Source organism: Vipera berus, assembly GCF_964194415.1.
Source record: "Vipera berus genome assembly, chromosome: 13".
Lineage (NCBI taxonomy): Eukaryota > Metazoa > Chordata > Lepidosauria > Squamata > Viperidae > Vipera > Vipera berus.
Window position 1 is genome coordinate 4,926,724 of NC_138216.1, and position 23,543 is coordinate 4,950,266.

Sequence of the window (23,543 nt, forward strand, 5' to 3'; positions counted from 1 at the left end):
AACTGCTAGGTTGGCAGAAGCTGGGACGAGTAACAGGCGCTCACTCTGCTACGCGGCACTCGGGATTCGACCCGCCAAACTGCCGACCTTCTGATCGACAAGCTCAGCGTCCTAACCCACTGAGCCACTGCGTAAGAGTAGGTTGGAACAAATATTGGGAACCGACTCACGTGGTGCCTCTCTGTTTCACAAAGGGCTGCAGTGGGGAGGGTCTTAAGTTTTAAAATACAGCTGGGGGTGTGTGGGGGGGGGGACTTAATTGGTTGGACTGGATGAAAAGTCCTTAGGAGGAGAATTCTGTTTACAGGGGCAGGTTTTATTGGTTTGGCTTACCGGTATCTAGAAGCTGGGCAAATGTTTTATCGTCAAATAAATTAAGAGTTAAATAAGACGACAAATAAATTAAGAGTTACTGAGACCGCGAACATCGCCTTATGGAATCACTGTTGGATTTGGCGATCTATGAATCCACCACCGCCACCCTTAAATTATAACTTGGCCATTTTCCTACCAGACATTGCTGTATTTTGTGTGTTCTGCTGTTAACAAACGATCCTGAAAGCTGGTCACTAGTTCTGGAGCTGTCCATCGAAGGGGCACGAGTTTGTTTTCATCTGCTTCAATGTAATCTTCCTAGCATGAAAGGACATTCAAAAGTAGGTCTTAAGGGAGGTAAAAGGTAAAGGTAAAGGTTCCCCCGCACATGCGTGCTGGTCGTTTCCCTCTCTAGGGGCCGGTGCTCATCTCCGTTTCAAAGCCGGAGAGCCAGCACTTGTCCGAGGACGTCTCCGTGGTCATGTGGCCAGCATGACTAGACACCAAAGGCGCACGGAACACTGTTACCTTCCCACCAGAGTGGTCCCCCTATTTTTCTACTTGCATTTTTACGTGCTTTCGAACTGCTAGGTGGGCAGAAGCTGGGACGAGTAACAGGCGCTCACTCTGCTACGCGGCACTCGGGATTCGACCCGCCAAACTGCTGACCTTCTGATCGACAAGCTCAGCGTCCTAACCCACTGAGCCACCGCATCCCTGTCTTAAGGGAAGGCCATATCAAAAGGAATTAACCGCCTGTTTAGCTGCACCCGCCACCCTTGGGTCTATTTTCCACTATTGAAAAGTGTCCCAGGAATTAGAAATCCCTTGTTTTTTTTCCAGAACTGAAAGAGCAGCACAAGAATATTATAAACAGTTAGCAAAAGGAGAAGGAAAATGTTGTGGGCTCCTTGGTGCTCTCTGAACTTAGCTGTTTTCTTGCAGACGTTTCATGACCCAACTAGGGAACATCATCAGTGTCTCCCTTCTAGCACTGATGATGTTCCCTAGTTGGGTCATGAAAGATCTGCAAGAAAACCACCAAGCTCAGAGACCACCAAGGACCCCACAGTTCTCCTCCTCCATCTCTCCACAATCCCCACTCCCTTCTAGCACTGATGATGTTCCCTAGTTGGGTCATGAAAGATCTGCAAGAAAACCACCAAGCTCGGAGAGCACCAAGGACCCCACAGTTCAGCCCTGAGCTACACACATTCTCTTCTCTCGGTTAAAAAAAAATGTTATTGGGCATGCTGTATTCTCGTAGCATTTTCTGGAATATGGTCTTCAGAGGTAAGCAGTATGGGAAATCTTTCTCCCCTGAAGGAAAATGCAACAGTCTCATTAAGCTGGGTCCAATTGATTGGAATGGGGTGGGAGGATATATTTGCACACACACACACACACACACACACACACACAAACACACACCCTTACGTTGTCCTGAGTCAACACAGACCCAAAACAGACCAATGTCAGCAAAACCAATTAGGAAGAGAAGAACGGAGGCGCTTCAGCGTAGCTTGGCAATTTCTAATAATTATTTGCAAGTCAGTATCGGTAGGGATAGAAATGTATTGGATATTACATGGTAACATCCAACAACTGAGTAACGGGGTTTCGAATAAAAATTCGATTCTGTCAAAATCAGGTTTTTAACCTCAGCACTTCTAAATGGGTTGACTTACCTTGTATCTACTGAATCCTATTCCGTAATCCCCAATTTTGACATTTAAATCAGATGTAAGGAAGCAATTCCTTAAAGCTAAATCTCTGTTAAAAAAAAAAGTAACAACAGAAGAATATCGCAGTGAGAAAAACCGGAATCTCAATACAAGATGAAATGAGAAAAGCCTCTCTCTCAGAACGTGAGGCTAGATTTCAGCGTTAAATCCAGCTTGGTTCTAAAGTGCCATAGCAACAGCCATTCGACATTATATCTGTCTCGCTATTTTAAACCTGAATGATCGGCATTGTGTTGCACATTAAGTTCTTCTGCTTCTTGGCCAGCATCCTTTGAGTCAAGAGATCTTAGGTCAGGTCTTAGCAAACAGTGCCATCTGGAGCAATCTTTCTCAAACTTGGCAACTCTAAGGAAGTCTGGACTTCAACTCCCAGAATGCCCCAGCTATCCATGACACTAGACTACGCTAAGACTACGTAAAAGAACCACCGTGGCATTCAGGGTTTTAAAGACTTACCCATGCACAAAATTGTGTTTGTGCATCGTGACAAGCCCCGCCACAATCTCACAGGCCATCCTCTGTAGCAGCATTATTTGAGCATCTCCTTTAATGTTATCTTGCTCGTTGCAGAGATAGGTTTTTAGGTCACCCTGTAAAACCAATGTGAGGATGGTTATAAACAGCCTCTCCTGCCAGATACTCTTAACGAAAACAGCAACTAAACACATCGTTTAATACTTGCCCATCAACTCCACAACTATTTTTATTGGGTGTTATTACACATTGTGATGCTAAAGAAACTAACTTGATGTTGAACTTGATAACAGCTGCAAGGTTATTGGTAGGGCAATATTGGAAGAAGGATAGTTTGCCTACTATAGAAGAATGGACGTTTAAAGTGTCAAATTTAGCAGAAATGGCTAAGATGTCTGCTTATCTGAAGGATCGTTCACAAGAAAGATACATTTTGGCCTGGAGAAGATGGGTAGATTACCGTATATTCAAAATAAATATGGGACTAAAAAGTTCCATCTAGCCTATGAATAAATTTTAGATTGTTATTATTACTAGTAGTTTATTATAGTGGAATTTTTATTAATTTTAATTATATGGTATTATTGTTTTTAATATTAGTATTGTTTAATAATGGATATTAATTTATGTTTTTATTATTATTATGTCTATTTTTATTTTGTGTGTATTTATGTTAAAGGGGAGTTAAAGCGCATGATGAACTTGGTTATCTATATAGTTTGTTAATGTTAGTTAGATTATGATTATTATATTTGTAACCCTGTACTCAGCTCTGGGAAGTGGGGGTGGGGGAGGGGGGTGGTTTTCGGTGGGTTGGTTTTGGGGATTATATTGTAACTTTTATAAAACTTTTTATTAAAAAAAATACTTGCCCATCAACATCACTAGCAGTAGTTATAAACTGATAAAGACAGCGCACTGTCATTAAATTTCAAATCCCTTAAGGTAACCATAGAAGACACACGCAAAAACCTGCTGGTCCTTGATTAAAGCCATCCAGTGGTTAAATTTCACATCCGGATATGAAACATGTGGTTTAAAATTGTAGGAAGGTGAAAAAGTATATCCATCACTCTTCTTTGGGAGAAAAAAAAAAGGGTGAGGAATTAAGAGAGAAAAAATATAAATAAGAAAAGTGAAGCACCAGTTGTGATGATTGGGCTTTGCATTTACATTTGGGCTTTGCAATGTTTGTCAATAATAGTTCAAGTCTTCCGGAATATTTTCAAAGGGAAATACAAACGCATACTGTAAATACTAAACATGTCATAAGACCCATGATGTACCGTAGATGAAATCAGAACCGGCTCCAGAGAAATAAGTTACCACACAGACACACAACGATGCGTTTCAGCCACAAAAGCACTTCAGTCAATATTTCATTGTCTGAAGGCTTAAAAGGTCTTCACACACCGGAGGGTGTGTGGTTTTGTGTGCTGCCCACATCCCGCGGATGGGGCTTTGCTTGTTTGTGCGGACCGGTTGCTGGCATGCCGCGGCCCGGTACCGGTCCATGGACCGGAGGCTGAGGACCCCTGAGCTACAGTATAAACTTCCCATCTCTACAAGCAGGGCTTTTTTTGTCATAGAACCCTCAGAGCGGCGTTCCGGCACCTTTTTTGAATGGAACCTTGTAGGGTAGGCAAGGTGGGTTGTATGACATGTGTGAGTTCCGGCACCTTTTTCTTTTACAAAAAAAGCACTGTCTACAAGTATAGAGAGCTAAGAGTTCACCCTTGAAAAATGTACCTTCCCTAAGTGACAAAATCCAAGACAAGAAGCCAAAAGAGCCTTGGTGGAGCAGTGGGCTAATGCCTCCTTAAAGTAACACCAGCTGCCTGCAATTAGTGCAGGTTCGAGTCCCACCAGGCTCAAGGTTGACTCAGCCTTCCATCCTTCCGAGGGAGGTAAAATGAGGACCCAGATTGTTGGGGGGGGCAATTAAGCTGACTTTGTAATAATGCCGCTTGGGTGTGTGTGTGAAAGCCCTAATAAGCAGGCATATACATAGAATGAAGCCTACTGCTAAGCTTGTAAGCCGCCCTGAGTCTTCGGAGAAGGGACGGGATATAAATGGAATTAAAATAAATAAATAAATAAATAAATAAATAAATAAATAAATAAATAAATAAATAAATAAATAAAAAAAGGGGCAGAGCAGACCAACAGGGACCAAAAAGCTAATTTTCCACCTGCCCAGGTGACTAAAAATCAGAGACTTCCTCCGCAACACAGACCTGCTTGCCAAGCAAGCTAACCGGGCAACTGAAACAGCACATCCGCTTTATAATCCAAATCTCCGCTCACCATTCGTCATTCTATCAACAAGGAATTTGGTGTGCCGGATGGGCCACATATCAGCGGCTAATTTATTACAGCTATTAAACTGGTTACTACCCTATTTTTAACCTGCGGTAACCTCCTCGATGACGACAGAGGGGGGGAAAAAAAAACACCATTAGTTAATTATAGATTAAATGGGACCGTGTAAGCTTACTACACAATCATCCTGGACAAAGGGAGAGTAGAGAGCAATTGCTGGCTTAGAAAAAAAGGCCAGAAAAATCTTAATTTTGGAATAGCTAAACAAGAGAAAGCTCCTGCCTATTTCTTGGACAGCAATGGGGACTAACAAGTAAGTACTGAAGAGAATAAGACCAGACTGGAAGGCAAAATCACGAAACTGCATCTCACTTCCTTTGGCGGAATTGACTGGAGAAAACAATTCTGTTTGGGAGAGTTCGCGGTAAAAGGAAACCAGGCCGTCCAAGAACAAAATGGGTGGCTGGAGACCATCAAAGCTGATACCAGCCAGAGTGTCAAACAACTCAAAGAAGCAGTGCAAGACTGGAACATGTGGAAAAACCAGGCCCACAGAATTGCCAAGAGTGGGACACAACTGAATGGATAATATCATCATCACCAGATATAATAATAATAATGATGAAGAAAAAGAAGAAAAAGAAGAAGAAGAAGAAGAAGAAGAAGAAGAAAAGAAGAAGAAGAAGAAGAAGAAGAAGAAGAAGAAGAAGAAGAAGAAGAAGAAGAAGAAGAAGAAGAAGAAGAAGAAGAAGAAGAAGAAGAAGAAGAAGAAGAAGAAGAAGAAGAAGAAGTAGTAATAGTCATCTAGTCCAACTGTGGGAACGGCCAGAATTTGGTCTCCCAAGAATTTGGCTTTTCACCTTTCAGCCTTTCCGTGCTTTCCTAGTTGGGCCTCACTGAAGCTACAGAGAGGCCCAACTAGGAAAGCACAGAAAGGCTGAAAGGTGAAAAGCCAAATTCTTGGGAGACCAAATTCTGGCCGTTCCCACATCCAACCCCCTGCTCAGGCAGGAAACCCTATACCATTGCAGACAAATGGCTGTCCAGTCTCTTCTTAAAAACCTCCAGTGTTGGAGCATTCACAACTTCTGGAGGCAGGTTGTTCCACTGGTTAATTGTTAATTGCCAGGAAATTCCTCCTGAGTTCTAAGTTGCTTCTCTCTCTGATATCTAGATAAATCAATGAATCTAAATAAATTAGAACAGGCCCACCAATACTGACAAAGGAGGCCAGGTTTACCACTTTAAAATTCTGCTCCCGACCCCTTCTAAATGCCAACGCCAGCTGCCACACGGGAATGCGATGGTGTAGCAATGTAACCGGGTCTCATCTGCTTAAGTCAGAAGACGGTTTTACCACCTCCTTTTACCCACGTTCTTGCGTGCAGTTGTAGCTATAAATGCATGTGTTCCGCAGGGCTGAGGGGCACAAATGCAAATTAACACTAGCATCACTTCCCACTCTTTTTTCTCACTTACAGAAGCTACCCTCAGCTCATATATTTGCAGCCAGGGAAGTGTTTTCGCAGCTGCTGTATATTATGTTCCTCTGCTTCCAAGACAAGCTTGAATTTGACTAAAACAGGCAGCAATTTCTTCCAGCAGCCATAATGAAAAGAGCAGCAGGTATGCTTATGGGACTCCCAGCCCCCTGTGTGTGCAAAGTTCATTGCATCAGATTTTGTCCTGAGGATCAAAGTCCGGAATCGTTGCCGTTTGTTTCTGAAGCTGTTCCTGTGTTTTTTTTAGGTGTAATATGCCAAAGCTGCTTGCAAACGAGCTGAAATGATCAGAACTGTGAAAACACACAGATGCAAATAAAACATATCCAAACAGTATGCATTTTTCACAAGAAGAAGGAGGGGGGAAAAAAAGATGATGCCAGTTTATTTTACACAACCGCTGTCACCTTCCTCAGAGGCCAGGAAATTAAGCGAAACATAAATTAGCACCGAATATCTCTAGAGATGCAAGAAATTATTACAGAATTAGCATAAAAGAGGCCAGACTGGCCGAGATCTATGTATTTCACAGGTATGTGTGTGTAAATAAATAAATAAAAAAAACCAAATCTGGAAGGGCAGGGGGTGGCTGTGCTAGGAAAGGCAACTGTCCTCTCATCTCACCGAATAATGATTGTTAACACATTTTGGCTGCATGCAAACGCATTGTAAAGCATTTAAAATGTGTTAGAAGAGCAACCCGCCTTGCAAAATAACCCTAGCAGATCTCCAGCTGACCTTTATTCTATTTTATCAGACCAGTTCATTGTTCCTATTGTCCACTTGGCTTGTTTATTCTAGCTACCTGGAATCCAGGCAAGCCACAACAGTTCAGATGAAGCCATGGACAAATGCAAGAGGTCAACTGGCGTTCCTTTCACCTTCCTCAAATTGGCAGAATTTCTAAGGGAACCATCAGCAAGATGGACACCGAACTCCAATGGAGGGCGACTGATATTTCATTGACTCACCAGGTCGCAAAATTCAAATACCAACAGATAAGGAATGGCTTCCACGTACTGGCCGGTACAGCGGAGAACATTGGGATGCTGAAGGATACTGTAAAGAAGAGAAGTTCAGAAAGTAAACATCAAGACCAGGAACCATGATTCGTATTTTTATTTTAATCCCATTTATATCCCGCCCTTCTCCGAAGGCTCTAGGTGGCTTGTGACATTAAAAACCTGGATGGGAAAGGAGAATGAGTCTCCGTCCGCTGACGTATTGGAAAATATTTTAAAGCTAAACGCAGTGAAACATTTTGCAGCGACTAACGCCGTTAGCCAACATCTACGCGTCTTTGCAACGTTCCTCCTATTCCCATTGGTCAACTAGCCAGAGCTCTAGGCTCTCCTTCCTACAATTAAACCTGGCTTGAGATTTTGGGCATTGGTGACGTGCCCGGTTGGGGAGGCCAAGGTCATCGCTGCTCTTATACTTGCTCCAAATGTACCCTTAGGAAAGGCCAAGGGGGCTACTTACAAATAGGGCTCCCCATGTCTCAAAAACCGCTCCTGTTCCTTAGGATTCGCAGTGGCTTTCAACTCCTTCACAATGACTCGGGTTACGCTAGTGCCAGTGTAAACCTCCCCCAGCAGAACCTGAAACAAAAAAGAATTAAACCTCAGTTCCACTTCAGCATCCATGGCTCGCTGGGGAATTCTGGGAGTTGAAGTCCACGGGTCTTAAAAGTTGCCAAGGTTGGACACCCCTACCCTTAAGCTTCTTACCAACAAGATGGCCAGCTTATACATCACAATTGATTCAAGAGATTTGTTGTTGTGGGCTCCATTTTACCATTAAAAATATTTCTAAGTGATAGGTCTTCCCAGTTGCAATGTATGGCAGTGAAAGTTGGACCATAAGAAAGGCCGAGCGCCAAAGAATGGAGGCCTTTGAACTCTGGTGCTGGAGAAGACTCCTGCGAGTCCCTTGGACTGCAAGGTGATCAAACTGGTCAGTCCTAGAGGAGATCAACCCTGACTGCTCTTTAGAAGGCCAGATCCTGAAGCTGAAACTCAAATACTTTGGCCACCTAATGAGAAGGAAGGACTCACTGGAGGAGAGCCTCATGCTGGGAAAGGTTGAGGGCAAGAGAAGAAGGGGACGACAGAGAAGGAGGTGGCTGGATGGAGTCACTGAAGCAGGAGGCCTGAGCTTAAAGGGACTCCAGAAGATGGTAGAGGACAGGAAGGCCTGGAGGAATGTTGTCCATGGAGTCGCGATGGGTCGGACAAAACTTCACAGCTAACAACAACAACAAGTGATAGGTAAGTGAACGGAAGAATAATCAGGATGCAGATTGCTTACCTTCCCAAACCAGCCATTTCCTATTTCTTGGATGTAGTTGAGATTCTGACGAGCGACCTGAGCTTTCAGATCTTCTGTGGGGTAAAGAAAGCAAAGACGTTAAAAGAAGCAGTCGCAGTTTGGCTAGATAAAGCCTTTTTTTCCCCCCCAAAGAAATCCAATATCACTCTTGTGTTACAATACAGCAGGGCAAAATCATAGCTGCCCTGTCCTGTCCTATCAGTCTGAAGCCAAGGCATTCTCCGTGTCTCGTTTCCAACATCTGCCCTGAGATCACAAACTGTTCTGTTGAGGTAACAGCATCTGCCAGAGGAACGAGACTCCTGGATTACAACCCAACATATGGGTTTCCTACAGTATAAGCAGCACCACCAATAATGTTATGAACCAATCTATTCCAATTCCACGGAGTGCCATAGGAAGAGAGAAAATTCCGAGGCTGGGTTCATGCCACACATTAAACTCTAAGTAAACGGGTTAACAGAATAGCTGTAGTTATATAATGGATTAAAAAGGTAAAAGGTAAAGGTTCCCCCGCACATGCGTGCTAGTCGTTTCCGACTCTAGGGGCCGGTGCTCATCTCCGTTTCAAAGCCGAAGAGCCAGCGCTCGTCCGAGGACGTCTCCGTGGTCATGTGGCCGGCATGACTAGACGCCAAAGGCGCACGGAACGCTGTTACCTTCCCACCGTAGTGGTCCCTATTTTTCTACTAGCATTTTTACGTGCTTTCGAACTGCTAGGTTGGCAGAAGCTGGGACGAGTAACAGGCGCTCACTCTGCTACGCGGCACTCGGGATTCGACCCGCCAAACTGCCGACCTTCTGATCGACAAGCTCAGCGTCCTAACCCACTGAGCCACCGTGTCCCTTATATAATGGATTACACTCAAACAAATATTCTGCATCAGGGGTCTGCAACCTTGATAACTTTTAAGACATGTGGACTTTAGTTTCCAGAATTCCTCAGCCAGCTATGCTGGCTGAGGAATTCTGGGAACTAAAGTCCACACGTCTTAAAAGCTGTCAAGGTTGCAGACCCCTGTTCTATAAAATGGCCTAGCACAATGGCCGGTTTCATATTGTATACGGAGACAATAGCAGGGATTCCACACCCCTATTTTAGCTATCTTTCCATGTCCTGCAAATACAGCGGTCCCAGGCTTCTTTTGTCTTGTGTGAGGAAGATTATCCCACCATTCCACGTGCCATCTGTGCCGTCGGGAACACGGCATCCAGCTTCGTCAACATTTCCAGGGGAGACCAAGTGATTTCAGTAGCTTTGTGTTCCTTTTTCTCTTCGCTGCGGCATTCAAGGTAGAAAAGCCCAAACGAACTCGAGAGACAAATTTCCTATCCGCCAGAAACTTGCACAAGCTAATCCCGTTCATGTTTAGGGGAAGGGGAAAAAAAGCTACTTTCACTTCTGCCTTTACCGCCCAACAGGGTATACTGGAGAGTAAGCCACACCGAACTCGGCCAGAATTCAAAGTTTAATGATCGTCCTTCCAGCTTAAAGGGGATTTTTTTCTTTCAAAAGTACACCCACAATACTTAAGTCTTAGACATCCACGGTATTTAACTAACGGCTTGACCAAGTCCTCCTTCACGTTGCATCCGTGTCAAGGATTGTAACGAGTCCCTGTGCCGGGACACAACAGCCTGGCTGGGATCCCAAACCTCAAAATTAAGCAGGTCTAGTTCTCTGAACCATATCACAGGATTGTAGCTGTGCCTAGGATAGCAAGAAGAAACGACACCAACGACACCATAATGGAATACTGGAGGATACAGAAGGGCAAGCATCTGATGGGGATCATCATACCTGTTGGAAGTTGGAATTGGGATGGAGCCGGGAGAGAAACACTGGGGACCGTGAGTGTAAACACCTCCGCTGGAGACTGATTTGTCGGGGTGTCTTCTGCAGGCGGCGTGAAGTCTAGTTCATCATCAAAATTGTCTTCAAATTCCTACCAAGGCAGAGAGATTGGCAGACTGACACAGACGTGCCCGACAGAAAAGAACTGCATTTGCATATGGCAGGCCAAACCCAGTTTATACGTCTATATGGATCGCAGACGTCAAAACGCTCCTAAGCCCGTTAGTCATGCTATAATGCCACGTTTTATGGATGAATGCACATTACGCTTTTGTAAAAGAAAAAGAAAAAAAGATTAGTCAACTTGGGGTTTGTTTAGGGCAGTGTTTCTCAACCTCAGCAATTTTAAGACATGTAGGCTTCCACTCCCAGAATTTCCTAGCCAGCCCTGAAGTTTGCACATTTTAAAATTGCTAAGGCCGAGAACCTTGATGTAGGGTGTATCATTCAACACACGATTGATGTATTTCTTGAGTATACTGTGGCCTACCAGATGCTGGTTAACCTCCCTCACTAGTTACGACTACTGGAAACAGATATTCAGCCAACTATACAGTTGGATCTTATCCTTTGTGAGGTTAGTTCCTGGACTTGTACGGACTTGCAGATCCGATATCTATTTATTATTTATTTATTATGAAATGTATTTGCTGCCCATCTCCTGTCGAAGCATAACAGGAACAAGATCAAAGGAGATATCTCCCCCAATAGTTCACAGATAAGATAAAACATTTTTTTTTCTCTTTGGCCAAAAGGATGGTTTTAATCGCTACACAATCTTCAAAGGTCTTTACACATTTTAAGATGCAAGAATAGTAATGCGTTGCTAAAAATATATTCGTGGCTTAAGCTGCACGTGGGCATGGCTGCCAAAAAGATTTTGCTTCGCTATTTTTTCCCCCCCCACTGAACTTAAAATTTGGACAAATCAGGCTTGATGGCAAAACACATCGTGCACCATGTAAGCACCCTAGTTCTTTGAAAAACCATTTTTTTGGTCAGCCACGGATGCTGCAGAAGCCAATCTTAATTGAGCTACAAAACCTTTTAACCTGGAGTGCAAAAGGGAATAAGAAGTGTCAAATTCTGCCACCAGGAAAACTTGGGCGGGTGAAAATGGTCTTTTAACAGAACTGCTCGGCTACGCAACCTTTGATCCTCTGCACTGAAGGCAATTTATGATTTATGATTCTGGCTTACTCTTCTTCTACATCGCCCAGAACAAAACACGGGCAAAGCGGTGTGCGGTTCCAGCCACTCTTTCTTATTTATAGATTGAGGGAAATGGGCCTAGGCCATTTTTAGCCCCTCTTAATGATGATAATGTCATGCGCGGAGAGCAGTTGAACAATACAAACACGACCTTCCCCTATTTCCAACCAGCAGTCCTCAACTTACGGCCGCAATGGAGCCCAACATTTCTGTTGCTAAGCGAGACAGTTGTTAACTGAGCTTTGCCCCCATTTTACAATCTTTCTTGCCTTGGTTGCTGAGCAGACCATCACAGGTGTTGTGTTAGCGACACGACTGTTACGGGAAACTGGCTTCCCCGTGGACGTTGCTGGTCAGAAGGTTGCAAAAGGAGGATTTTTTAAAAAAAAAATCTCAAGAGACACGCATTACAAGCCCTGTTATGGTTACCATTTCCAAGCACAGAACAAGTTTCACTCTCCACCCCCAGTCCTGGTGTTTGGATTTTTGCTGGATTCTGTTCAATTTGTGTCCTATAAAATCCACATGGATTTGAGTTTTATTTTATTTTAGTCTCGTGTGATCCGCGTGACTGTTTCTTGGTACTTGGGCCCACACAGGAAGCCATAGGCTTTGGTGTCATTTTGCTGTGCTAAGATGGCTGGGAAGAAGGCAACGCTAACACGAGGCAGAGATGAACACCCCAGGAAAAAATGACCGATAGAGGATCTTTTTTTAAGCTCAACGTTCGTTCGGGTGTTTTGAACGAAGGTGGTTTGCTATCTTGTTTGTTTCGTTCTCCGCATTCCCAGAAATCAATCCTCATCCTGACAGTTCTGGAGTGTGAAGCAGCCTCACAAGATGATGGCATCTGGCGCTGACCTTGAAAAGCCAAGCAAGGTGAGACTTTCTCAAGTCTGTGGACGAGGGGCTACAGTTTGCAGTACGCTAGCTCTTTCTTAGCATCCCGTGGTTAAATGTGGCAAAAATTCAAAATGCATAGCGGTTCTAAACTATTTTAAATGACCTTGGCGAAGTCACTTTTAAAGAAAACGACCCCAGGCTTCCTTTGCATAAAATGACATTTAACATTCCTTAGTTAATATTTCTCTTTGTCGGTATCTTTTGCTATGTTGCCAGTGCAATCGCACAGGTAGTCCTCGACTTGCAAGAGTTCATTTAGCGACCGTCTGAAGTCACAACAGCACTGCAAAAAGGGACTTGTGGCTGTTTTTCACACTTACGACCTCCGCAGCCTCCCCAGGTAGTCCTCGACTTGCAAGAGTTCATTGAGCGACCGCCTGAAGCTACAACAGCATTGCAAAAAGGGACTTGTGGCTGTTTTTCACACTTACGACCTCCGCAGCCTCCCCAGGTAGTCCTCGACTTGCAAGAGTTCATTGAGCGACCGTCTGAAGCTACAACAGCATTGCAAAAAGGGACTTGTGGCTGTTTTTCACACTTACGACCTCCGCAGCCTCCCCAGGGTCACGTGATCAAAATTCAGACCCTCGACAATTGGCTCATATTTATGACGGCTGCAGTGTCCTGGGGTCCCCTTTTGCGACCTTCTGACAAGCAAAGTCAGTGGGGAAGCCAGGTTCACTTGAACAACGTTGCTAGCTTAACAACTGCAATGGTTCACTTAACAACTATGGCAAGAAAGGGTCACAAAATGGGGCAAAACTCACCGAGCAAACGTTCCCCTTAGCAGCGAAAATGTTGTGATCGTGAAGTCGAGGATTACTCGTCCAACGAAGAAAATTGTTTCTTGATGCTACTCACCTTGAAGTTGATCTCTTGATCTTTACAACAGGAAACACAGTTTACAAGCAGTAGTATCAAAACTAAGAGGCCACCGGCAGAAAGAACCACCAGTGAATAGGAAATTTCAAAAGCTGCCTCTTCTCCTGGAAAAATAAAATGGGGCTTACTTTAATGTGGTTTTAGGGCACTTATACAGCAGATGCAAACACTGCAAACCGTAGTAGGGGAAAAGAATGTAACATTTCTCACAATTTACTCTTGATAATAGATCCCTGCTTGTTGGCATATTTAAGGAACCGTTTGGAAGGAAGACAGCATAAATAATAAACTATCAGGTTTTAAGGATCAGTGAACCTCAATTTACGGCTTTTGATTTCTGACAATTTCCCTTCCCACGCACTCTTTCTAATTTAACATGTTAATTAGCACTGGGATGCCTTCATTGTTGCTTCTTGCAGTACATCAACTAGCAGACAAGCCTTAGCGTGGATATCTTTTTCCTGTTTGTTTGTTGTCCTAGGCGTAAAGCAGGTTGTATGCTTTAAATCCACCAGAGGAATATTTTTGCACCAGAAACAAGTTATTGCACGTGAATGGCTTTCAAATTATCTAAATTAGACACGTGGGGTAACATCAACAGGATCTCCATATTCAACAGTAGGATGTCTCCAACTGTTTGGATGTTGGGGAACAAACAGATTCTCTGTGAATGTTTTACAGCAGCATCTGATTGGACACACCTTAAACCAAAGGTTAGATTAAAATGGGATTTTGTCCAAGATTATTACATTTTGCTGGCCCAGACCCAATTTTTCGCTCAACTAAACAACGTTATATAAAGTCTTCCAAATAAGATATATGCGCAGGCTAAAAAGATTCTTAATTATTATCCCTTGGAGGGGTCCACTGATGGCGGGCATTAGCAATGATTTTTAAATTACCGCCTAAAGCTTATTTGCCAAACTGTTAACTATTATAATTTGTTGGTTAGAACAAAAGCTCTTTTTTAAATGTGACATGAGCAATATCAGATATAAAAACGTATCCAAATTTTGACACAGAATTTTCATCCCACTCAAATAAACCAAGTCTTTGAGTAATACTTATAATCAACGAAGAAAAAATCTCCATCAAGAAAAATCTCTAAAAGAAATTATACAGAGGATAAAGGAGTCTGAGCAGGGTGAAATGAATCTAAAGCAAGGTGTAACACTAATCCTGAGGTTGAATGCCACTGTTCAGCTAGACATGACAGATAATAAACAAACAAATATTTCAGTAATAGTCTAAACTCGCTTCCACCTAGGGAGAATCAAAGCTATATTTTAGTGAATAATAATGCTTTGAAAATTCAACAAGACGTACAACACAGTTCAGCCTTGTGACACATACAGCCTCTCCTAAAAAAAAATAATAGCTACCGAGGAAAAAATAATAATTTACTGAACACCAATGTAGTTGTCCAAAAATTATGTGTTTTTTTAAGTTCAACATTTTATGAAACTTTAAAAAAAAAAGATCTACACTTTATGCTGGCCATAGACTCACAATATACAGGGACAAATACCATGCTGGGTAAGAAATCTCAATGAGAATAAAAATTACAGTGCTGTACTGATTTGACAGGCGGGATGTGGGAGTCTGAAAAGCAGAATTATGCCGCTGAATAATCGCAGTGCAGAGAGATCTCAAGATGCTCTCCTTAAAACTAGGACAGAACAAGGGCATAAAACTCACGTTCTGACGGGATTTAGTTGGAGATCACGAACCCCCCCCCAGAAAAAAGATCAAAGAGCAAGTCTTTAAACTCTACTTAATCTGCATATTTGCTTTTCGGGTCTGCAAGAAGCATGCTTATACAGGCATGCCTCATATTGCACTAGAAGTCATCCTGAAGCACGAGCAACTCGTGAATGTAAATTGATTTTTAAGTGAGCGTGCCTGGACCTGAGAAGGACCTGCTTGATTCCCTTTCTGATTCTGGTGGAGATTCCCTCAACTCCTGCCGCAATTTCACCCAAACGGCTTGGATGGAAAGCTATGAGGATGCTTGCCCTTGATCGTTACGGAGTTTGATTCAAAAAAAGGAGGCATCAAAGGCGGTGTTCCTTCCTCGCCATGGCGGCTTTGACCTTCATGGAGCTAAACGTGAAGGTGCCGGGGTCCTTGAAAGATGGGTGACAGTGATCAATTTGCCCCATTAATTCCTAAGACCCAAGGCCTGACTAAGGGTCTTCTTCTCTTTCAATATAAGTGAGGTGAACTATCCATCCAAGATACAGGTCATCCTCATTTAGCAACCACACATGGGAGTGGCAACTTGGTTTTTAAGAGAACTTGGCCACTAAGCAAAACAGTGGCTTTACAATCTCACTTCAGCTTCCCTTTGCTTTGACAACAGGGGTCTTCAAACCTGGCCCTTTTATGACTTGTGGACTTCCAACTCCCAGAATTCCTCAGCCAGCGTGGACCGTATAAGCCAGGGGTCTTCAAATTTGTCCCTTTTATGACTTGTGGACTTCCAACTCCCAGAATTCCTCAGCCAGCATGGACCATATAAGCCAGGGGTGTTCAAATTTGTCCCTTTTATGACTTGTGGACTTCAACTCCCAGAATTCCTCAGCCAGCATGGACCATATAAGCCAGGGGTGTTCAAATTTGTCCCTTTTATGACTTGTGGACTTCAACTCCCAGAATTCCTCAGCCAGCATGGACCGTATAAGCCAGGGGTCTTCAAATTTGTCCCTTTTATGACTTGTGGACTTCAACTCCCAGAATTCCTCAGCCAGCGGGGCATAGATTAAGTCCAAGGTTTAACATCCTCCTCCTTTTTTTAAATGTTAGCCAGTTAAGTTTTAATATGATGCTAATGCTACTCTTCTGCAGGGACAAACTAATAATTTGAATAGTGGCACCCTGAAAGAGGGACGGCACTTCTGTACACAAGCACAACATATGTTCATAATGCAACCGTACAATCAGAAGTTAAAGAAATAGTTATCTCAGGCCTATTTGTAAGAGGACAAGCAAAGCCAGAAATTAGAGCTAGAAGAACAGGGAAGAGTGTGCCACTGTTATATCACACCCAATTGTGAACTTGCTACGTCACCTTGCCTCTCCCTTAACAAACAAAATAATCACAGCTATTAATTCCGCTTTCCACTCAGAAAGCAGTACATGTAAAAAGATGCGTTAATCCTAGCAGTCTGTTCAGGGCTGTCTTCAGCCCCATCACATTATCCCAACCAATCAGAGCCTCCAATATTGAAGGTCATCAGCCAATCAAGTCTAGTAGGGTTATTCAGGCCATGGGAATTTGCTCATCGCCATAAGATTTTTTTTTCCTATTTAAAACACACACACACACACACACACGTATGTGCCCTCAAAATCTTATAACACCTTTTATAACTTGGCATCTTTCATATGTGTTGATATTTCAAAGTTCCGTTTTTCCCCCACCCTTGAATCTTTCACAAAAATTCAGTCCAGAGATTGAACTTTCAAACGCAATTCAACCCAAGCGTCAAGGCTCCTTTTTGACCTGCCTGGGAATAATCGTAGTCCACACGCTGCTCGGTGATTCAAAAAGATTTTTGCTCATCACAAAAGCTACTTTATGCTTTTCACCACAATGTAAAAAAGATGTTGAGATTCTAGAAAGGGTACAGAGAAGGGCAACAAAGATGATTAGGGGACTGGAGGCTAAAACAGATAGGGAACGGTTGCTGGAATTGGGTATGTGTAGTTTAATGAAGAGAAGGGCGAGGGGTGACAGGATAGCAGTGTTCCAGTATCTCAGGGGCTGCCCCAAAGAAGAGGCAGCCAAGCTATTCTCCAAAGCACCTGAAAGCAGGAGAAGAAGCAACGGATGGAAACTAGTCAAGGAGAGAAGCAACCTAGAACTAAGGAGAAACTTCCTGACAGTGAGAACAATTAACCAGTGGAACAGCCTGCCTCCAGAAGCGGTGAATGCTCCAACCCTGGAAGTTTTTAAGAAGAGACTGGACAGCCATTTGCCTGAAATAGTATAGGGTTTTCTGCCTGAGCAGGGGGTTGGACTAGATGACCTCCAAGGTCCCTTCCAACTTACTTATTAAAATAAGCAGGTCCCAAGTAACAGCTTAGAAAGTGGGGTGGGTGGAGAAGTAGGTATTTGCTGCTTTGGGGTACAGGATGAGCTGCTACAGCATAATATGGGATCCCTGCGGTGTGATTTGTAAATAACCTACGGAGCAAAAAAGTAGGTGCCAATGTATCAAAAGATTTGTGGCTGGTTATATTAACATAGACGACGTTCCTCTCCTGACATAATTCCAAAGTTAAGACTTGGTGTTTTCAATTAGCTCTAGGAGATTCACTATTTGGTCCGGCATTTAATGATATAGGGTTAAAACAAAGTAGGGCTTTTTCGTTCATTCTTAAAACAACGATAATATATTTCTTCATTTTACTTGGAAGTTGCCCATTTCAAATTTTGCCCCTGGAAATGGGGGAGAAAAACGGAACTGCGAAATGGTTTAAGAAAAGAGAGAAGTCTAAATCATGAAGATCACACTGTAACCTAAAGCAGCGTTTCCCAACCTTAGGAACTTGAAGATGCGTGGACTTCAACTCCCAGAATTCCCCAGCCAGCATAGCTGGCTGGGGAATTCTGGGAGTTGAAGTCCACGCATCTTCAAGTTCCTAAGGTTGGGAAACGCTGACCTAAAGCAAAAGAGGTCTGTTAAGTTCAAGGGCGCAGAGCAGGCAAAATCCAGGGAGGTATGTAACAAAACTGGAGTAGCAAGAAACAAAATCCTGTGTACAGAAAGCAGGAAGAAATTGCCTGCATACTGAAGACCAAACCCCAAAACAATAAAAGAATGGGGGGAAAAAATTTCAAAACAACAGTTGGAACAGCTCAGAAAGCAAAGGTGGATTGTTGTAATTCCCTACAGACATGGAACTGGACAGAAAGTGCCTCAAATTTTAGGCCTTTCAGCTGGAGGGGCAAAGTTGCTACTAACACAGTATGTGTATTTTGTGCTCACCATGTTCAATCTACACACAGGACGTACCTACAGCCGGGCAAGTTTATGATTTGCAGATGGGGGTGCTTTAATTGTCACTCAGTGAAGCTGGTCAAAACATCTGGACTCCACTAGACCACAAAGCAACACAAATGCAGTAGCATCCTCTGGGCTGTGGGACCATTCCTATCAGCGTCTCTGGCTGGCTGGGGAATTCTGGGCGTTGAAGACCACACGTCTTAAAGTTGCCGAATTTTGAGAAATACTGATTTAGACAATCAGGCAGGTACACTTGGAAAGCAAAACAAAGATCTACCTTAACCTTTTCAAGCAACAGTTCATTCCTTGCCCAATGTAAAACTTGTGTCTCATGACATGAGGTCAAAGGTGTTTTGCTTTCACACCTGAATGTAGACTTTGGCCACAACATGCAAGTGAACATTCACTGACTATTTCTAAAAAAAAAAAAAAAAGCAAATATCTTCATTCAGCTGTGGGATTGCAATGACGGACACTGGTAGATCAGTTACTAAGAAGAACGCAGTGGCTTAGCTTTTGTTAACAGCACAGCCAAGGGTCGTAAGCATCAAAACTGGCCAAAAAAAAAAAAGGCGACCTGTTAAATTCTCCCTTCAATATTTTGCTGGTTTGTGCATTTCATCATCCAGCTCTGAATGGGACTGCAGCATGTGTCCCAGTTTAAATAATGGAAATGTAAGGCAGTAAATCTTTATAGGTTAATGACAATTACTCCTGAAGCCTTTTCTATTTGACCCTATGCATTTTATTTGAAAGTAACGGCTATCGTATTCAACAATGGAGCTGGCACTTTGGTAAGTGTACACCGAACCAAAGTCTTAGTATTGTACAGGCAGTCCTCAACTTGCGACGATAACTGAGCCCCCAAATCTTTCTTGTTAAGCGAGACAGTTGTTAAATGGGTTTTGCCCCATTTTACGAGCTTTCTTGCCACAGTGGTTAAGTGAATCACTGCACTTCTTTAATAACACAGTGGTTTAAGTCAAGCTGGATTCCCCCTTTGTCAGAAGGTCGCAAAAGGGGATCACGTCACCCTGGGACACCGCAATCGTCGTAAATAGGAGTCAGTTGCCAAGCATCTGAATTTTGATCACGAGACCCTGGGGAATGTTGCAACAGTCATGTGAAAAATGTTCGTCAGTCACTTCTTTCAGTGCTGTTATAACTTTGAAACCGTCACTAAATGAGCTGTTGTAACCCGAGAACTACCTGTATGGTGGGGAATTTGTTGCAAATAAGATGAACATTCTATTTGAAAAGCAGAAGGAAACTTATCAAGGGATAGGCACACAGATCAGTTTTAAAGCAGCCGCACATCCTGTTTCAACACAGAAACTGTAAAAACACCAGAATGAAATGTTGCATTTCAGGTATTGCACATCGTACTTCCCAGGTCTACCATTACGTATGAAAATACAACATATTACACTCTGCACATGCTATATTTTGAAAGCTCCTCACAACAGTATTATCAGGAACTCTTTCAAATGCTGACATTTGGCCATTTTCAAATTCCTTTTTGCTTCTGCAGAATTTCTATTTCATTAAACACAGGCCAATAATTTCCAAATTAAGTCTCAGGGGGGGAAAAAGATATGGAAGACAAAGAAAGAACGCATCGGTTGCAGCAAAAGAGAGATGTGAAAATGTTAAGCTACTTTTGATTTCTACTAAACTTCAGACAATGACGATAATCTTCTGAGAGCAATTATAATTTATTCAAGACCTGAGATAAACCTAACACCCAAGATGACTCAATGAATCAAGCTAACAGATTCAATTGTATTATTCCCTTAAGACTAGTTTAGCATCTGAATCACTGTGGGGAACCATTTCATAAGATGTTTGAAATCCAAAAGGCATATTAACCAATAAGTTGCTTCTATAAAGAATGAACACATCCCGAAAGGTTATGTCCAGTTATTTGTCACAACTTGTCACAAACTGAATTTCTAGGTTTAGACACAGAATAATTTGTGGGGGGTTCTTAAATACGTGGGAAGAAATGGAACCAAGACAGGGTAGTTATTTGCACAGTGATAATGATAATTACTCTTATCCACTGTAGTTCCCTTTTTTTTTACATTGTGCTACTAATGTGTGTGCCATTTACCTACACAATAGGCTTGCCCCAGTGAAGGAAAACCTTTATACATGCATAAAGGAAGATTTGATGATTATACCCTATAAGAAACTTCACTCTCTTGTATTCACAGGGGAGTATTTCATGGCATTTTAAAAATTAACTTATTTAACACAGTTGTTTTCACAAACTAAAGTATATCATCCCTATTGGCATAAAGCTGTTTGTTAACGGAGTAATTTTTAGACACCAACACAGGAAACACATAAAAATCAGGTCAAAATGCAAAAAAAAGAATCTTAACGTTGGGATGCTTCTACCCAACACTCAGGTTTGCTTAGAAAATAGGTGAAGTGTGATTTATAACAGCAGCACTGAACAATCTTTCTTTTATCCTCACTTTTCCCCCCTTCCATCCATGTTAAGGTGAGATTCTTCATTTCTCACATCAACACACACATCTGCAAATGTATAACGGAGAGAGAGAGAGAGAGAGATTACACCTATATTCTTTTCTGTCTACATACCGGTATTACTTTTTTTTTCTACCTAAGCTACTTGCAAGCTGTAGGCTTTCTAGGATGTACCCCAGTGGGAGATATAAATGATGAATTGTAATTGCTGATTGTGGTCGGCAAATGGATATTAACGATGAAGAAGTGCCATAAGAAAAGGAACAGAAAAATGGGATCAGGGAGGACATGAAAGCAAGGCCAAGAGGCAAAGGACTTAAAACAGAAAGATGGTGAACATGTGGAAGAATGTCATAACAATAAGCTATTTCATAATGGAAAAGACGTTTAAACCAGAGACTGGTCCGCCACTTGTTAAGGAATGAGAATTCCTGCAAAGGGCCTGGGGTGGGACTTGATGATCACCAGAGATCCTTCCCAACATTCTATGATTTCATATCGGAAGAATTTCCTAACCTTGTGAGGTGTTCAACCATGAACCAGGCTGCCTCTGGAGACCGTGGAGTCTCCCTTCACTCCAGATGTTTAAAACACAAATGTTTAAGCATGACAGCAGCCACACGAAAGAGGCGGTCAACCTATTTTCCAAAGCACCTGAAGGCAGGACAAGAAGCAATGGATCTTGAAATGAAACTAATCAAACCAAACCAGCTTGTTTTTCTTCTCTCTCTTTTTTTTTTGCATGCCAGCCCTCTCCAGAGATCTTGGCCTGCCAGAGTGACCCTTACACTGGAGAAGATGGACGCTGGAGTACTGGGGATGAGACAGAGCGATCCAGGCAAGGTCCCAAGCTGGTGGAGGAGGTCCATAATGGGAAAGGCAACCAGACGAAGAGAAGACACACATACACACACACACAAAACAAGGAAAAGAACTGCCCAGAGTCACAAGAGAGGGAGATAGAATAGAGCTGGAAGGGACCTTGGAGGTCTTCTAGTCCAGCCCCCTGCTTAACCAGAACCTATACCCGTCTGGGTGGGCAGCTATATAAATCGTATTTATTTGCGTATGTATTTATTGAGTTTATATGGCTATCATATTTATTTATGGGATTTATATGGCGACATTTATTGGATTTATATGGGGATATTTATTCATTTGATTGATTGACCAACTGGATTTATAAAGCCGCTAAACCCTCAGTGACTGGGGGGGGGGCTTACAAGCCATAAAAACCCCCCTGAAATCCCAGTATAAAAAGAATACAAGCAACAGCATTCCCCCACCCCCCCACCCCAATGACCACCAGCAATCCAAGGGGCCCCTGGAGGGCCTCCATCCCACCCTGGGCTCTCTCCAAGGCCCAGAACGGATGAATCAATTAATCTTATTAATTTAATTTAATTTAATTTAATAATATTTCTATACCGCCCTTCTCCCGCAGGACTCAGGGCGGTGAACAGGGCAAGAATAAAAATACAGATTACGAAAGTTAAAACAAGATTAAATAAATGCCCATATACTAAAATACATCTTTAAAACCCAATAAAATAACACAATATAGAGAGATCAAATAAGGGGACAGGCTGGAAGGGGGGGGGGGAGAAACGAACTTGAGAAAGAAAAGCTTTTCTCTCTCTCTCTCTCTCTCTCTCTTTTCTTGCAGGGCCTCGACTGAAACAACCCCCCCCCCCAATCTTTCCCTGCAGGGGCTTCAGACACCCCCCCTACCCCACCCCCGCCGCCCTTGAGGCTCACAACAACCCGGCCAGGTAGGCCAGGCTGGGCGATTCGAGGCGAAGGCGAGGGAGGGGGGGGTCATGGCGGGAGGGGGGAAGGCAACCCAAGCCCCGCCTCTTGCGGGCTCCTCCACAGCCACCCCCCCCGCCCTGCCTCCTTCCCCGGGTGAGAGAGGGGGGGGCTTCCTTCCCCCGCCCTTCCCGGCTTCTCACCTGGCCCTGCGGGCGGCAGCGGAGCCGCCTGGCTGCCGCCCAGCCACAGGCAGAGGAGTCCGAGGCCGCCGCAGCCGAGCGCGGGGCGCAGCAGCCGGCCCGGCATCCCGAGTCCTCAGCGCGGTCCGCAGCCGGGCCTGTCTCGCCTCAGCCGGCGGGGCTCGGAAAGGCCGGCATGGGTTCCCGCCGGAGAAGGACGGCGCAAAGCGGCAGCAGCAGCAGGAGGAGGAGGCCGAGGAGGGCAGGAGCCGCCGCCAACGCCGCCGCCGCCGCCGCTCCGCTTCCCTCACGCGGCACGGCCGGCAGCGGCGCCTCGCCTCGTCCCCGCCGCCGCCGCCGCCATCTTCCGGGTTACCTGAGAGAGAGAGAGGGCGACGCGGGGATTGGCCCGCCGCCGCCGGATTGGCTGGCCGAGCGGCCAATCGGCCTGAGATCCGCTCCCCGAGGAGGCGGAGCGAGTCCGCCCTGGCGTGGCAGTCGCGTCGCAGCCAACCGCAGGCGTTGCCCCGCCTCCTCCGCCTCAAGACAACCAGCGCGTGGGG

At 43.9% G+C, this 23,543-nt stretch overlaps 1 protein-coding gene across 2 annotated transcripts in view; it reads right to left on the reverse strand.

Annotated features, from left to right (window-relative positions):
• Window positions 1–23,236, reverse strand: part of LMTK2 (lemur tyrosine kinase 2) — a 35,991-nt gene extending 12,755 nt beyond the window's left edge. For both annotated transcript variants that reach the window (XM_081338078.1, XM_081338079.1), the window contains exons 1-9: window positions 23,002–23,236; window positions 13,521–13,645; window positions 10,491–10,635; window positions 8,669–8,742; window positions 7,841–7,959; window positions 7,330–7,417; window positions 2,517–2,650; window positions 2,004–2,088; window positions 512–633 (exon numbers count right to left, since the gene is read on the reverse strand). In XM_081338078.1, coding sequence (XP_081194204.1) covers window positions 512–633; window positions 2,004–2,088; window positions 2,517–2,650; window positions 7,330–7,417; window positions 7,841–7,959; window positions 8,669–8,742; window positions 10,491–10,635; window positions 13,521–13,645; window positions 23,002–23,107 — 998 coding nt within the window. In that variant the 5' untranslated portion in view covers window positions 23,108–23,236. The remainder of the gene's footprint in view (window positions 1–511; window positions 634–2,003; window positions 2,089–2,516; window positions 2,651–7,329; window positions 7,418–7,840; window positions 7,960–8,668; window positions 8,743–10,490; window positions 10,636–13,520; window positions 13,646–23,001) is intronic.
• Between the last annotated feature and the right edge of the window lie 307 nt (window positions 23,237–23,543).